We start from the raw sequence: 16,504 nt of genomic DNA on the forward strand, positions 1-16,504 counted from the left end.
ACATGAAGATGCAGGAACCCCCCACACCTAGGTGTAGAGCAAAGGAGGGGCCTGGCCTGGGAAGGGCTTTCCCTGAGCTCTGCCACCATCCCCCGTTCAAGTCCTCGTGTCGGCCAGCCCCACCACACACTCCGCTGAGCCTGGGCCCCACCAGGTAGTCACCGGCCACAATGGTGGTCATCAGGGCGCTGCCGGCTGCCGTCCTGCCTGGCGGAACGTGTGTCCTGTTGCCTCTTTGCAGACATGATTAACAAGCAGGACTGTAAGTACGGGGATAACTGCACCTTCGCCTACCATCAGGAGGAGATCGACGTGTGGACGGAGGAGCGGAAAGGCACCCTCAACCGCGATCTGCTCTTCGACCCACTGGGGGGCGTCAAGCGCGGCAGCCTCACCATCGCCAAGCTCCTCAAGGAGCACCAGGGCATCTTCACTTTCCTCTGTGAGGTACCTGCCGCCCGCCCGCCCGCCCACTGGCCCCTCCACGCTCGCTGCGCAGACAGTAGGGAGGGGCCCCCGGCGCGCTCCACCGTGGACTGGCAGCCCTGGAGCCCACGGGTTCTGGGGGCCTGACCTCAGAATCAGTAGGTCCTTGGACTGTCAGTTAGGCCCATAGGATCCTATCACACTAGAGCCCAGATCCTACCCAGCCCCCTCGTTTTGCAGAGGTAGAAACTGGGGCCAGAGAGAGAAATAACCACACCTGCTCTTTCCTTGAGGCCGTCATAGACTCAGGTGCTCTAGGTCCTCCCCATCCTCCCCACGCCTCCTCATCCAGCTGAGCTGGCTTCAATGCCCGCTGTGCCTTCCTGCCCCGTTTCCTGCCCGTGTCCAGCCTGAGTCCTCTCCCTGGAGTGCCCTCCCCATTTGTGCATCTTGGACCGTCTGAGGCTCAGCTCTGAGCCCAGCAGATCCGCCAAGCTATTCGTTTCCTCCCGGGAGCTGTCACAGAAGACCGTGCTGGCCTCCTGCCTCCCCACCCACCCAGCCCTAGTGTGACAGGGACAGGGACAGCATCAGGTCTGTCTCCATGAAGTGAGAGCCGGGGGTCCAGGTTGTTGGCAGGGTTCGGTGCCGCTGGGCCAACCTTGATCCACCACACAGCCAGCCCTTCCCACCGACTCTTAGAGCAGGTGGGCTGCCCACTCCCTTCAGGGAGTCACGGCTCACAGCCAGATGGCTGCATGTACTTTACAAAGCAGTTCTGTTGCATCCTTTTCTAGCTTCACAGTGAACCTGGGGGACAGAGCAGGTGTGATTTTCCCCAGGCTACAGGTGAGGAAACTGAGGCTAAGAGATATGGAGTAACCCCCTGCCCAGGCATTTGGAGTGATGGGATCAGAGAGGGAAGGCCACAGACCCTGGGATTCCCTTCCTCACTCCCCTGACTCAGGGCAGGGCTTGCAAGGACCCAGTCTGTCCCTCCTGGGTGGCCATGCTGGGTCCCAGCCCACTCTCTACCCGGGCAGATCTGCTTTGACAGTAAACCTCGGATCATCAGCAAAGGCACCAAGGACTCTCCGTCTGTCTGCTCCAACCTGGCTGCCAAGCACAGCTTCTACAACAACAAGTGAGTGGGACCCATACCTGGGCCAGGCCCAGGGTGGTAGCAGGTAGAGAGTCCCCCAGGGGCCCCCCAGCTCAGATGCCTGGGGAGCAGCTGAGGCCAGAGGCAGGATTTGGGACTCATATCCAGCATCCACCTGGAAAGGACAGAACTACATTTATCGAGTATCTACTATATTCCACGCATCCTCTTGGGTGCTGTAATGATTTCTGCAGTCCTGTGAGGGAGGAGTTAGTATCTCTGATGTACAGATGAGAAAGCTGAGGCTTGGAAGCAGCTTACTTAGCAGACAGGTGGGGCCACATCCCTGACTCCCTTCCAGTGCCTCCACTGACGTGACACGGGCGACTGACAGTCAGTGGGAGGGGCTGAGTGGGGCCTGGCACCCGCCTTTGCTCCTTCTGACTCCCCTTGGCTGTGCTCTGCCATGGATGATGGAGCCCAGTTCCTGGCGTCAGACAGGCCTGGGTCTAAATCCCGGCCTGGGTCTAAATCCCAGCCTGGACAACGGCCTGTTTTATGTCCTCTGGTGCTGTGACCTTTGGCTTCCTCATCTGTAAAGCTGACGACGATGATCACAATCTCCTAGGGTTTCTGTGAAGGTAATTAAGGCTCCCAGCCCAGAGGAGGTGCTCGATTATTACTCCTCTGGGTGCAGGACCAGCTCTGGGCCATTGAGCTGGGGAACCTGAGGGAGACACCCCTCCTTGCAGCCTCATAGCTGGTGGAATCTGGTGCCCTCCTCCTATGGGCAGCTCCATCTTTGAGCTGTCCTCCAACTGAGGCCAGGGCAGTGGCATACGGCTGAGACTCACACCAGAACTATCTGAGTGCAGGACCCCCACCTCTTCCCTCCTGTGCTGCTGTGTTCTGGAGATGGTTAACAGGGCAAGAGGCACCCAAGGAGGAGCCCTACTAGGAATGGGGGGTAGGGGCTGCAGACTGCATCATCGTCATCCCCTGCCCTGCCCCGCCAGGTGCCTGGTGCACATCGTCCGCTCCACCTCCCTCAAGTACTCCAAGGTCCGCCAGTTCCAGGAGCACTTCCAGTTCGACGTGTGCCGCCACGAGGTGCGCTACGGCTGCCTGCGGGAGGACAGCTGCCACTTCGCCCACAGCTTCATCGAGCTCAAGGTCTGGCTGCTACAGCAGTACTCAGGTGAGGGGCAGAGGGCCGCCATGGCCGGCGGTGCGGGGGGCTTCTGCAGTTCAGAGGAGGGCAGTTACTGGGGGGCGACTGCAGAGCAGCCACAGAGGACGCAATGGCTCTGCTCTCTGGGAGCTTCCAGGCTCTAAAGATCCTGGTTGTGTCCCTGTCCAGGCAGTGCCGGGGGACCGCGCGCGGAGAAGGCGGGGAGGCAGAGCTGGGCCCTGTTCCGCCAGCTCTCAGGGTGGTCTGGTCTCAGCACTGCCCTCCGAGCCTCCACTGCTCCCCTGTGAGGTGGTGGCCATGATCTCTGCCTCAGAGCCCAGGAGGTTGAAAGCTGATCACTCGCTCACTCACTTGCTCATCTGAGGGGGATTCGTTGAGCACATGCTTTGTCAGGAGCTTGAGCGAGAACGAGGTCCCAGCTCCCAGAGCACTGGGGTCTGTACGTGAGGGCAAGGCAGACAGTCCAACAGGTAGGTAGTGGATCCTGTATTCCATCTGCTCCCGGAGGCACACTGTCCCCCGCTGTGTGTGATGATTTATTTAGCAGCATGTGTGTGTGCGTGTGTAACATAAAATAATGGTACGTCTAACAATCATTGTCTTCTTAGAGTTGACAACATAGGGTGACACAATTTCCGATGTGCCTCAGTGTCATGAGGAGAGTAAAGCAGAGCAATAGGATGGATAGGGACTTGGGGAGGGGGCGTCTTGGATAAAATGGTCTGGGAAGGCCTCTCCGAGGAGGTGGCATTTAAGCAAGGAAGGGCAGGGAGAGCGTTGCAGGCAGAGGGAACAGCAAGGCTGCAGGCCCTGAGGCAGGAGCCATCTTAGTACAGAAGGGCCATCTGTGAGGCCAGAGCAGCTCAGGGCTGAGTTGGGGGAGGGGCGGCTCTGGGGTCAGATGAGGCCTGAGAGGTCAGCAGGGACCCGAGCATGTAAAAGTCTCTAGATTGTTACTAGAAATGGTTGAGATTGTTCTAAATAGGATGTGCAGGATTTAGGGGGTGTAAGCAGATGGAGTTGTATGACCTGATCAATGTTTTTAAGAAGTCACTCTGGCTGCTGGATGGAGAACAGAGGGGCCAAGGGCAGATGGAGGGAGACCCGGGAGGGTGGACTCAGGCCAGGGTGGCAGTGGTGGAGGTGGTAAGGGTGATCAGAAGTTGGGTGTTTTGATGGTGGAGCCAACAAGAGTTGTTGATGGACCAGATGTGAAGTAGGAGGTGAAGAACGACCTAAGTCGCCTCCAGTGGGGTTGCCATGTCTGAGAAGGGGGTGCTGCAGGAGGAGCAGGTTCGGGGGTCTCACATCAGGGTTCCATGTGGCATGTGGGGTGTTTGAGCTTCCTGTTGGATTGCAAGTGGAGATGTGGAGCAGGCAGCCAGATGTGGGGGTGTGGAAGTTTATGGGCGAAGTCTGGGCTGGGATGTATATTTGAGAAGCAAGCAAGAAAGCACAGTAAGCCCCTGATGGCGAGTGGCCATGGCGGAGTGCCATCCGTGGGACCAGGTCGAAAATGAAATCAGTTCTGGGAAAGGGACCAGAAAGCCAGAGGGGGTTGGGAGGGGGCAGGCCTCATGGAAGAGGCTATAAGCTGTACCTCAGAGGTGGGCTTAGTGTCAATAGTCAGATTGGGGGGGGTCTGGGCCACCAGGCTCAGGTGTTTGCCCTTTGACAGCTGGCAGTGAAGAGCCCTGGCCCCTCAGTGAGCTGGTGAGCCAGGCTGGGCCAGGCACAGAGCCCTAAGAACCAGAGGGCGTGAGGACCCACTAAAGGAGATGGGGGCCAAGGAATGGTGCTGAGCAGCTAGTCTGAGAGACGGGGACACTGGCAGGAGTGCAGGGAGTCCCCCTGCCAGGCTGCAGAGCCAGCATCTTGCTCCTCCATTCCCCACTCCTGGCTGCATTTCATCCTCTCTGTCCCTGTGAGGGCCTGGAGCAGGCCTCCGTTCCCAACTGCAGATGCCCCCATGGGCTCAGAGAGGATGAATGGTTTGTTTCCCTGCTCCCCACTCTTTCCGTGGCCTGATGGGGAGTGGTGCCCCTCCGCCTGGGCCTGGGGCGGCACCAGCACCTTGCAGATCCCCTGCCCTTCTCCTCACCAAGCTCCAGGGATGCCTGTGTCTGCTTCCCCATCCCCAGGCATGACCCATGAAGACATCGTCCAGGAATCCAAGAAATACTGGCAGCAGATGGAGGCCCACGCAGGGAAGGCCAGCAGCAGCTTGGTAAGAGCCCAGGTTGGCACTGGGGGTGGAATCAGCCCCTACCAAGGCCAACCCCCATCCGTTTACTTGGATATAATTTATTTACCAGAAAATTGTGAGACTAGGACAAAGGGTGTATACCCTTCTCTGGATTCCCCAGATGCTAACATTTTACTGCTTCCCACACTCTGTCCTGTGTGTGTGTGTGTACATATATACATACACATTTATTTACAGAAATTTAGACTTTTTGAACCATTAGAGAGTAAGTTGTAGACGTGATGTCCCGTTACCCCTAAATACTTCAGTATGTATTTCCTACAAATAAAGACACTGTCTTACATAATAACCACGGTGCAGTTGTTAGCATCACAACATTCACATTGGTGTCATTGTCCAGAGTATGGTGTACTATCATTCAGGTTTCACTAATCCTCCCCAAATCCTGGCAGTGCACTGCTCTCATTGATTGTGTCTTTAATCTCTTTCCATCTTGAGCAGCTCCTCAGTCTTTCTTTGTCTTTCATGACTTTGACATTTTTGAAGAGCCCCTTGTTCTGTAAAAGGCCCGTCCACTTGGGATTGTCTGACGGGTCCTCAAACCACAGAGGTGACGTCTTGTCCTTGGTTCACGCGTCGGGAGGCACATCTCTATCTGTCCCTTCATCAGCAATGACTTGGTACCTTGATCAAAGGTTCCTCCACTGTAAAGCTTTCTCTACTGTGAAATTATATTTTCCTCCCTTGTAATTAGTGAATGTCTTGTGGGGAGGTCTTGGAGACCACATGAGTGTCCTGGTAGTCCTCAACCTTGTCACCCACTGCTGGTATCAGCCCCCGTTCCTCTTGCTCCTTGCCCTGGTCCCGAGGACATGAGCTCGGGCCCTGGGGCGCTAGCAGGCGGGGAGACAGGCTCAGAGCATGCTCAAGACTTGCCCAGGCACATAGAGCGGAGTAGATCTCGGGTTCTCAGGCACTTCCTCTAGAGCTCACTCTGCTCCCTCCCCACCCTGCACCTTCCCCCTCACCCTGGGTGGGTGTGAGGCTCACTCACGGCAGCTGACTGAGCTGCCACTTACCAGGCCCTTGCTCTGCGCAGGGGGCCCCTGCTCTGTGCAGGCGGGGGGCCCCCTCCCATCCTAACAGCCCCAGGGGGCAGGGGTCACTGTAACTTCAGGTGACCTGGGGATAGAGGGGTGGCCTCAGGGCCTCGTGCCATCCACACCTGAGGGATGACTCTGCCACAGTGCCAGGCCCACCCACGGGCCACCTTGGGAGAAAGCTGGGCCCCTGGCCCCTCTTGAGGCCGCCTGGGTGTGGCAGGGAACCTGGGAGCAGGCAGGCTGGTGGTGGGGCAGGCCCAGGCCTGGCTGACAGGGCTGCCCGGCCCAGGGCCTTCCCTCTGTCTCCCTCCCTGCCTCGTTCCTGGTCCTTTTTCTCTCTCTCTCCTCTTCCTGGTTGCTCCTGTCCTCTGTCCCTCTTCTGTTCAGTCTTCGTCCTCACCCACTACGTGGTTTATTTTTGCTCCTGGCTAGGAGCCTGGCTGGGAAGCAGCGAGGGACTCAGGTTGGACCTGCAGTGTTGTCTTCCAAAGAGAGAACAGCCTTCACACCCCCTAGCCCTCTGACCCCCTCCATCCCGCCCCGGGCTGCTGCAGGGGCCCAGGACCGATGCAGGCCTGGCTGCCCGGTGGTGCCGTGACCAACTCCAGCCCTCCCTAGCTGCCAGGGGTCCCACCCTCCCCACCTAAGGTGCCACTCTCGGTCCTGGCTCTGGAACAGGGCTTCTGCATGGGCCTGGCTGGGGCCCGGGCATGAGGCATCTTGTTTGCCTGCTGTCAGAGGGTGGGGCCAGCGGCACTGTGAGTCCAAGGACAGGATGGCAGGGTAGTGCTGCTTGGGCCCGGTGCCATGGTGTAGCTGTGCCATCCTGCAGAGAAGCACAAACACCTGCCTCACACCAGGTCCTCGGGCCACTCACCTGTGAGTGGGTTAGAAACGTCTCTGAGACTCTGATTCTGCTCCGTCAATGGGGAATGACCCCCCAGCCCCCAGGGCTATGGCGAGAAGCTGTGGAGACTGTGCAGCTGTGAGAAAGGAAGCTCGGGGGCCTGGCATGGCTGCTCACTACAGCAGAGGCTAAGCCTCCAGACCCTACATACCTCACCTGTGAAATGGGCCCTCTCATACTAATGTGAGAATCCAGGGGAACATCTAGAAATCGACAATGATGCAGATAAACCTGCCTGTTGCAACACAGACTATGTCCCAGTTCCAAAGGCATGATTTTACCCTGTTGCTGGGATGTGTGTTATCCGGGGACCGAGCCAGGCCGCGAGTCTCCCAGTGCCAGGCCAGGGGCCAGTCAGCACCCAGCAAAGACAGAGCCCTTCCTGCTCAGAGCAGGCCCTGGGCCAGGCAGTGCCGGGGACACAGCGCTCCCTGGGGAGAAGGAGATGGCTGCCTGGGGGTGACCCCACACCTGAGGCTCCAGGGAGGACGGGAGGCTCCAGCTAACAGGAGGCATGGGGCTGGCCAGCACAGCTGGGTGAGGAGGAGGCAGGTGGCAGGAAACAAAGCTGGGTGGGCACTTTTTCCACCTCTCACCCCCGACCTTGCCCCAGGCAGGGGTGCAGAAGAGCCAGCCCTCCTGCCTACAAAGGAAGGGCTGAGGCAGAGGACAAGGAGCGAATGTGGTGGGGCCTTAGAGAGGCTAGGGCTACCCAAAAGTCTGTCCCACAACCTGAGGCAGCTCCTCTGTCCCCACCCCCTGCAGATGGCTTCCCACCAGGCCTGACCCTCACAACTAGATGAGTCGGTCAACCTGAGGTAGTTCAGGTACTACAGGAGGAGCTTATAAGAGGGGCAGCTGCCACTTAGGAGAGCTTCAGGGAAGGCTTCCTGAAGGAGGTGGTGCTCGAGCTGAGTTTTGAAAGTTTCTAGAACAAGCCTGATAAAGAATGGAGAAGGACATTCCAGGCAGAGGGAACAGCATGTGCAAAATCAGGGAGGTGTGAGGTCGCACTCCATGCCCGGGGAAACTCCAGCAGCTCCACGGAGCAGACCCACTGGGACTATCCAGATAAGGCAGAGAGCATTCCATCAAGAGTCAGGAGCCTGTCCAAGGCCTGGTTCCTGCACTGAGAGGCCATGGGGCCAGGAGTTAAGAGGTCACTTCCTACCAGTAAGTGGTAATAGACCGGCCCACCCCAAGGCTCTACGTGGCACTCATGCTCCCAGAAGTCACCTGTGACAGACCCCAGGGCCTCAGCCTGGTGCCTTTGGCTTCACCAGCCCCTCTCCCCAACAGGGTGCCCCGCGGACCCATGGGCCTAGCACCTTTGACCTGCAGATGAAGTTCGTGTGTGGCCAGTGCTGGAGGAACGGACAGGTGGTGGAGCCTGACAAAGACCTCAAGTACTGCAGCGCCAAGGCCCGGCACTGGTGAGCCAGGCGCCAGGCAGGGGCATGGGCAGGGTGGGGGCCCACCCGAGCACCGTAAGTGAGGGCACCGGGCTCTCCATAGAAATCACACAGCCTGCTCTGCCCTGAGCCCTCCCCAAACTGCCCCTGCTGTGTTCTGCAGCTGGACCAAGGAGCGGCGGGTCCTTCTGGTGATGTCCAAGGCCAAGCGGAAATGGGTGTCGGTGAGGCCACTGCCATCCATTCGTAACTTTCCACAGCAATACGATGTGAGTGCTGGGGCTGGGGTGCAGGGGGAACAGTGGGACCTTGGGGATGGGGGCCATGGTGTCCCGGGAGGGCTTGCCTGCTGGCTGGGGCAGTGACTCAGGTCAGTGGGTCTCAGCAGGCTCTCCCACACCCGCCCCACAGCTCTGCATCCACGCGCAGAACGGCCGCAAGTGCCAGTATGTGGGGAACTGCTCCTTCGCACACAGCCCGGAGGAGAGGGACATGTGGACATTCATGAAGGAGAACAAGAGTGAGTGGGCAGGGAGGGGCCTGGTGGGGTCCCCCACTCATCGGCAGAGCCAAGAGCACCTGCTGAACCTGCTTTGCCACCCAGGCCCTGCCTGCTCTGGGTCTCCGGTTGACCGGGCAGCCCCAGGGGTCCTGTAGGGGCCATGGGACAGAGTGGATGGAGAGTCCCCTCTCACCAGACACTCTGTCCCCTAATGCCCACCAGTCCTGGACATGCAGCAAACCTACGACATGTGGCTGAAGAGACATAACCCAGGGAAGCCGGGGGAAGGGACGCCCATCACTTCTCGGGAAGGGGAGAAGCAGATCCAGATGCCCACGGACTACGCAGACATCATGGTAACAGCCCCCACGCGCCTGGGGCCCTGGTCCGAGCCTGACCCGAGGGCGGTCGGGAGGGGCCCAGCCTCCCTGGGGGAAGTGGTCCCGGCAGGGGTGTGAGGAGCGGGCACCCACGGTGGCCGTGTCCCCAGATGGGCTACCACTGCTGGCTCTGCGGCAAGAACAGTAACAGCAAGAAGCAGTGGCAGCAGCACATCCAGTCCGAGAAGCACAAGGAGAAGGTCTTCACGTCCGACAGCGACGCCAGTGGCTGGGCCTACCGCTTCCCCATGGGCGAGTTCCGGCTCTGCGACAGGTGCCCTTGGGGAGGGCAGGGCAGGGCTGGGCTGGGCGCGGTGCGCGGAGAAGGTGGAGGCCGTGGTGGGCTCTGGCTCTGCTTGGCCTGGGGATAGAGTACACGGGTGGTGTGTCCAGGAACAGCTGCTCTTGGATGCGAGAGCCGGGCGGGGCGGGGATGGGACTGGAGGTGCGGACCCCGGCTCTGCAGTCCTGGGTCAGAGCCTTGAGAAGGCCTGGCTGGGCCCACTCTCACCAGGACTGAAAATGCACCAGGAAAGGCTTGGCCTGGGGGAGGTGGAGTGGGGCCCCCACTCCGGCAGCCGTGCGGGAAGGCGCACAGGGCTTGGGCAGTGAGCCTCCTGCCGCCCACAGGCTCCAGAAGGGCAAGGCCTGCCCGGACGGGGACAAGTGCCGCTGCGCCCACGGGCAGGAGGAGCTCAGCGAGTGGCTGGACCGGCGGGAGGTGCTGAAGCAGAAGCTGGCCAAGGCCCGCAAGGACATGCTGCTGTGCCCGCGGGACGACGACTTTGGCAAATACAACTTCCTGCTGCAAGAGGACGGGAATGCCACCGGTGCCACCCTAGAAGCCCCTGCTGCTGCCACCGTCACCGGGGAGTAGGCCAGGTCTTGGCCGTGGGTGGAGTCCTAGGATCAGGGGACAGGGGTGGGGATAGAAGGCCTGATAGGAGGGCCAGGGCAGGCCAGGGCTGGGGGTGGGGGGCCCCTCATCAGGCAGCCCCTGGCTCCCCCAGGCCCTGTCCATCCTCTCTCCCCCGCCCCCTCCACCAGTGCATACCCAGGTGCACGAGCTGCAGCCCCACGCGTCCCAGGGTCTTCGTCCTGCGGAAACCCTGGGCAGATCCTCCCACCCCCGGCCCTCCCAATTGCGGAGGGAGGGGCCTGATTGACCCCTCCAGCTCCAGCCTACAGCTTTAACTTCTATCTGCTCCTAAAGGGGACACCCAATGCTCAGGGCTGGGAGCCTGGGGTCCCCACTTGAAGTTGCAGCAGGAGCATCCTTCTCCCTGCCCGCTCTCACCCAACCCGCACCTCCTTGAGGGCAGATCAGGACACAGCAGAGGGCAGGAGGCCCCAGCTAGCTTTAAAATTCAGCCCCAGGATAGGACTGGGGCCATTGTACAGGTCACTTACCCTGTAGGGCCTGTTTCCCCTCTGGTTGGAAGAGTGAGAGGGGCTGAGCTGCATGATTTCTGGAGCCTGAGTGAGGAGCCTGGCTCTCTGGTGAGGCCACCAGCCCAGCTGCTCTCCCCTGTGGGCAACTGAATGTAGATTATAGATCTTCAGAGCCTTCAGAGATGACCCATCCAAGCCCCGTTCTGCAGATAGGAGAACTGAGGAGCGGCCTGCCCGGCATCCCCAGCCCACGGCATGGTGGAGATGGGGTGCAGGCTGCGGCCCAGGACTCAGGGCTGGTTACTGGCTGGAGCCTTCAGGCTCTCGTAGGGATGTAACGGTCTCTGAATCAGTGTGCAGCTGGGTCCCAGGCAGCAACGCTGGGGGGCTGGTCGTGTTAGCACCTGTAGAGGGACAGTCCCCTCCTGAGCATGGTCGTAAGGAGTGCTTCTTCTTGGCTGCTCGAGGAGGTGGTGATGGGCAGGGCACCCAGGGCTCGGGTTCTGCACAGAGACCAGGGACCGGGGGTAGTGGGAGGGTGGGTGCTCGGGGGATGTGGAGAAAAAGGAGACTTGACCCTGGGCAGCATGGGCCACTCTGGGATCAGACACCACCCCTCTTCTTAGAGACTCAGCAGAGTCCTTTCCCTTCTCCCTAGACCCAGACCAACAACTATGACCGTCCAGCCCATCCCCTGCCTGATCCCCGGGCCTGCCAGCTGCCTGGGACCCCAGCTGACCCCCAGCGCCTGCCCCCACCACCAAGCCCTCTCCCATCCCTCTTGTCAGACATGTCTTTGTGCACCCCCTCCTCTCCATCCCACCCCTGTGGGCAGACCCAGCCTCCCCTGGTTCCCTAGACATTCCAGAATGCCCCACACCATTGGCACAAGGAGTGGGGACCCCCAGAAGGAATCAAGGACTGAAGCTGGAGTCGGTGTAGGGGCAGGTGAGACAGAGAGAAAGGAATACCCTTTATTTCTCCTCAAGCAAGAAGTGAGAGCTCTGATAGGAAGACGGGCACCCCAGGCTGCAGAGAACCCTGTTCCTCTCGCTGCCACTGCCCAGCCTTCTCCTGATAAACCATGGCATGCATCCTTTCTGCTCCCTGCCCCTCCCCCAGCAGGCGGGCAGTGGCGCTGCTGGAGGGGAGGGGGACCCGAGGTGGGGGCCTTGGCCGTGAACGTTGATGACTCGTGTTTTCCCTGATCCGTGCTGTTGCAGTCTGTCGTCACCAGCCTTGTTTTTAGTGTGTATATATGTTGCCCCCGTGATGCATATATACACAGGTATTAAATATATCGCTCTATATAATACTATATATGTGTGTGGTATCCAAGGAATCACTTCTAATGAGGGCTAAAGATAAAAATTTGGCCAGAAAATGCAGCCATCCTGGAATAAGGAGGATTTCCAGGGCCATCAGGCCCTTTGTGAGGACTGAGGGACTGGAGCCAGGAGTCTGAGGTGGTTTGGGCAGAAGCAGCCCCTGCCGGGCTCCTATCTGCCTGACAGCTTTCAGATCACCCTAACCTAGTGGGGAGAGAGTGAGAGTGCTCAGGGAAAGAAGACGGTAGGTGTTTGTCTTCCACCCAAAGGAACAGGATTAGAATCCAGATTTCTCTCCTCCAACGTACAATCCATGCAGGGGCCCTTCGATCCGGGGCTCCCTGGTCTGGCCAGAGCTGGATCCCCCACAGGGCTGGGGGAGAGGGAAAGGAAGGCTGGTGGGGGACGACACTTTGAATGATGAGTGTGATTCCTTCAGTTGTGACCCTGACTGGGGAGGCTCAGAGAATTGAGTCGGGCCTGTGCTCCCCACCAACAGGCAGGGACGAGATATCACGGTGAATATGGTGAAGGGGGACAGGCGCCCCGATGGAGTGTCCCTTTGGGGTGGAGCAAAGAGAGATGCTGCATTTCTCAGATGGGCAGTAATCAATTTAATGGTCCTTTAAAAATGTCTGTGTATTAAAAACTTAAGAATACCACACTTTAATATTAAATATTCATAAGGTCTAGTATCTTGATAATAATGTAGATGTTTTAATAACAATTTTTGTCCTTCTTAAAATAAAACAAAAGAAACTTGCTTCTTTTAGCCTTTGTTCTAGAAAATAAACGTGTGCACTTTGACCTCTGTCCCCGAGGTGTCACTCCTGTTCCTCCCCAGCTGGCACTTGTGCCCGGGCTGCTCTTTACTCATGAGGCAGTGCTGGCTGGCACCGAGCATGCCTTAAGGCGGACATTTGGAGGGGTGAGGGGCAGAAGGTCTGTGTCCCTGTGTAAACAGGGCAGCCCAGCTGACCCCAGCGCGGGCAGCACCCTGGCTGGCAGGGACGAGCTGTGCTCCGCACACACGGCCCCAGTCGCCACCCTCCATTGGCTCTTCCGCAGCCTGTCTGCTCGCTGCCCTCCTAGTGGGGAGGTCCAGCGGTACCCACACTCCCCTGCTCTTAACCATGTGCACCTGGGTTCCAGAGGGCTGGGTGTGACTTTTCCAGAAAGGTGAGGGGCTATGACATGCTTTGGAATGTGATCCTGATTGCAACCTGGACTCCTCTGGGCCCAACCTCCTTAGCTTTGAAAGAAGAGAGATTTGAAAAAAAAAATCTCAAACTGCGTGGTTGCAGGTGATGGAAGGGTCCTGATGGAAGGGGCTGCACGTGTCCAAGAGCGGGCTCTCACCAGACAACTTCAAACAGTATGGAGTTGCCCCAAGGTCTGCGAAGTCTCTGAGGACAAGGTATGCAGTCGGGGCTCACCTGCTTGATAAATGGACCAAGTGAGTGAGAGGAGAGCCGCCTTGACTTCTGTGCACTAGGCACTGTGGGCACAGCAGCCTGCACATCAGGTGTCCACATCTTGTGGTCCAGAGAGATTCAGTGAAGGTTCCAAGGACCCTCAGAAAGGAGACAGAAAAGATCAAGAGCCACTGGGAACTGGGTGATCGGCAAGGTCCCTTCAGCACTGACATTCCAGGGTTTTCAGCACCCCTGGCTGCACTGCAAAAAACCAAAGTGGCCTGGCAAGGTCCAGCTCCCAGAAGAAAACGCAGGCCCATACTCAGGCCAAAGAGATCATGAACCTGTATCAGGACCTTCCCTGAACTTAGAAAAGCAAAGAATAAGTTCAGCAGGACTTCTAGTGGACTAAATTCTTAAATTCCCATCGAGTCCTCTAAATTCTCTTCGAGTCCTCTTTTAGCTCAGGTTGGTGACCATTAACTGAGCACCCACCCCATCTCAGACCCTGGGGATGTGAGATTGCTGATGAAATGTGGCCTTCCTTGAATCCACAGTCTGCAGGGGAAGATGGCCCTGCATGGAAGAGTGTAGGATGATGTGACAGGCATGGTGGTGGCGGTCACTCTAGGTACCATGGAAAACACCTCATCCAGGCTGGATGCTGAGGAGGGCTTCCTGGAGGAGGTGAAACTAGATTTGAGGCTTAAAAAGATTGTTGTGTCATTGTAATCAATGTGGACTCACTGTTGTGCACCTTTCCTTTTCTCTCCATTGTATTTCACATGTGCATCTCCACACCCCAATGTAACTTAGATATTTACAGTCAGTGGCTGACACGTCATCCTTCAAGGGGCCAGAGCTGGCTTGAGCAGCCCCCAGTTACTGAATGCAGGCCGGTTTCCGGTCTTCCATCCTGTGAGCAGCACCACGACCATGGTACCCCAGCTCCCCTGGGGAATCTGCTTCTGAGAGGCCGCCTAGGCAGGTGGGGGGATCTGCAGGCAGAGGTGGAGGTGGGGACGGCTCTGCATCTTCTCTAGAGAAAGCTCTAGAGGGCTCTACCAGAAACTGCACCCACCGGTAGCCCCCACCAGGGACATCAGGCATCAGGCCCCTCCTGACGTCACCAGGCTGTGTGTGGCCTCCCCTCTCCCTAATTCGGCCCTCTCCAGCCACTTGAGCCAGTATCCTGCTGATGTGGCCCCTATGTGAACCATAGGTGATGCTGCCAGCTGGACACTCTGGGTGCAGCATAGGGGTGCCACGTGGACTGCCTTTCAGTAGCATGAAAATTCCCTAAGGGTAGGGACTTGCCTGGCCGGGTTTGTTATTTAGCTTTGAATTCCTCACAAGGCCTAGGCTGGTGCCAGTTGTGCAGAAAGCTCTCAGTCACAGTCTCAGAGGCTCAGGATACTGAAAGGGGTCTGACAGGAAAGAATCTCAGAATGAGGTGTCATGCAGCAGGCAGGTATATTTGAGACATGTAGGGGACTTCCTGTTGCCTCTGAAATCCTGCTCTGTGAGCACCTACCCACTCCTTGAGGTGAGCCAGTCGCATACACAAAAGCATTCCTGGGCTGAGGAATAGTTAACATGCCAGCCCAGCCTCAGTCTGCCCCAGCCTGTGAGTCACAGGCCGACCTGAGGCAGCCACACCAGGTCCACTGCATCCTCACCCCTGGGGTCACAGAGGCAAAGGGCACTGGAAGAATAAACTAGAAATTAAATCTGTTACAAGGAAGGGGAAAGGGGAGGAAGTTCGGGGGTAGAAATGACATTTCTAAAGTACACCTGGTATTTTTTGTACTCAAAAATTAAAATTAATTTTTTAATTAATTTGGGGAAAGAGCATGGTTTGGGAGGGCTATTCAGGGGAAAAAGAGGGCAACTGGATTATAAGCTAAGGACTGTTGGGAAGGAGAGAGGCTTGAAGAGGACCCGGAGTATTTTTGATTCTGTGCAAAATGGAATTTTGGAAAGCAGAGAAGCATAGAAATCAGCTACGATGCAGGGAACCAAATGCTAATTGCATCCAACCTGGAGCATTTGAGACATAGAACCAGAGCTGAAAGGACCTTGGAGGTCACGACATTCAGTGGTGTTGGAACTGAGACCCAGAAAAGCTGCACAGCTTACTCAAGACGCCACATCTGTGTGCGGAGAGGCGGAGCCTGACACCCCGGCCAAGACTGGTGTTGGCCTTCATGGAGGGTGACACACAGAAGTTCGGCTTCAACCAACCTGAAAGAGTAAGAGGCCTAAGGACCACAGAGGCCAATGTGAGAGGTGAGAGGGCCAGGGAGGGGACTACAGCAAACAGCCAATCGCCACCAAGGTCCCTGGGCTGGGGGACAGGCTGGGAAGCAGGACATCATCCAGGGCGTGCCTGAGCTGGGCTTGCAGAGCTGCCCCCTTTCAGCGGCTCCAGCTCTGCTGCCTTCCGGCACCTGACTGCCAGGCCCGTGCCCCTTCTCCCCTTCCTGGAGGACCAAAGGAACCCCAGGCTGCAGGTTTTGTCACTCCCCTTAGAAGAGCAGGCTTCAGGCTCTGCAGATGGTGCAAAGCCCCAATTACGCATGCCACATGCACACCGTGTGCCTCGCAGGGCACGTGTGCACGGCATATAGACATCACAACAAAACATGCCATCAACCCCTCGAGACTCACGAGCCCGCAGGTAAGTGCGGGACGCCCACTCGTGTGCCTGTACGTGCCAGCACAGTATGGCCTTTGTGCTGAGCTGTCTGGTGCGGGGTCTGGGCTCCCGGCCCTGGCTGGTTACCACGGCGGCCTTTAGGGCTCCTCTGTTCAGTGGGCCTGAGTGTGTGGGTGTGGAGGCAGCTCACCGTTCTTACCTGGCAGGCCCGGTCATGGCTCCCAGCCTGGGGGAGAACTTCCCTTTGCAAAGTTAGATAACACTGGGCTCTCTGTCAGGGGATTGGCGCGGTGGCTCCACGTGCTGCGGCTGGCGCAGGGCCAGGCCCGCCCTGCCAGGCAGCGGGAAGAGAAGGCCTGGCTGCAGCCGGAGCTGGCAGGTGGCCGAGCCGGGGGTGGGCGGGCAGGCCGGGGCCCGTGCTGCCCATTGGCTGCTTTGGGCTCCCGCCCCGCCTGCCTCCAGAGCCTGCGGCTCCCTCCC

At 58.2% G+C, this 16,504-nt stretch overlaps 1 protein-coding gene across 1 annotated transcript in view; it reads left to right on the top strand.

Annotated features, from left to right (window-relative positions):
- ZC3H7B (zinc finger CCCH-type containing 7B) overlaps nucleotides 1-12,757 on the top strand; it is a 49,878-nt gene extending 37,121 nt beyond the window's left edge. Inside the window, 10 exon segments of the mRNA XM_032492320.1 lie at nucleotides 242-447; nucleotides 1,470-1,570; nucleotides 2,545-2,726; nucleotides 4,862-4,947; nucleotides 8,236-8,369; nucleotides 8,512-8,617; nucleotides 8,760-8,868; nucleotides 9,073-9,206; nucleotides 9,341-9,504; nucleotides 9,861-12,757. Of these exon segments, the coding sequence (XP_032348211.1) occupies nucleotides 242-447; nucleotides 1,470-1,570; nucleotides 2,545-2,726; nucleotides 4,862-4,947; nucleotides 8,236-8,369; nucleotides 8,512-8,617; nucleotides 8,760-8,868; nucleotides 9,073-9,206; nucleotides 9,341-9,504; nucleotides 9,861-10,107 (1,469 nt within the window). The 3' untranslated portion in view covers nucleotides 10,108-12,757.
- The last annotated feature ends 3,747 nt before the right edge of the window (nucleotides 12,758-16,504 follow it).

This window comes from Camelus ferus, chromosome 12, assembly GCF_009834535.1.
Source record: "Camelus ferus isolate YT-003-E chromosome 12, BCGSAC_Cfer_1.0, whole genome shotgun sequence".
Taxonomy (NCBI): domain Eukaryota; kingdom Metazoa; phylum Chordata; class Mammalia; order Artiodactyla; family Camelidae; genus Camelus; species Camelus ferus.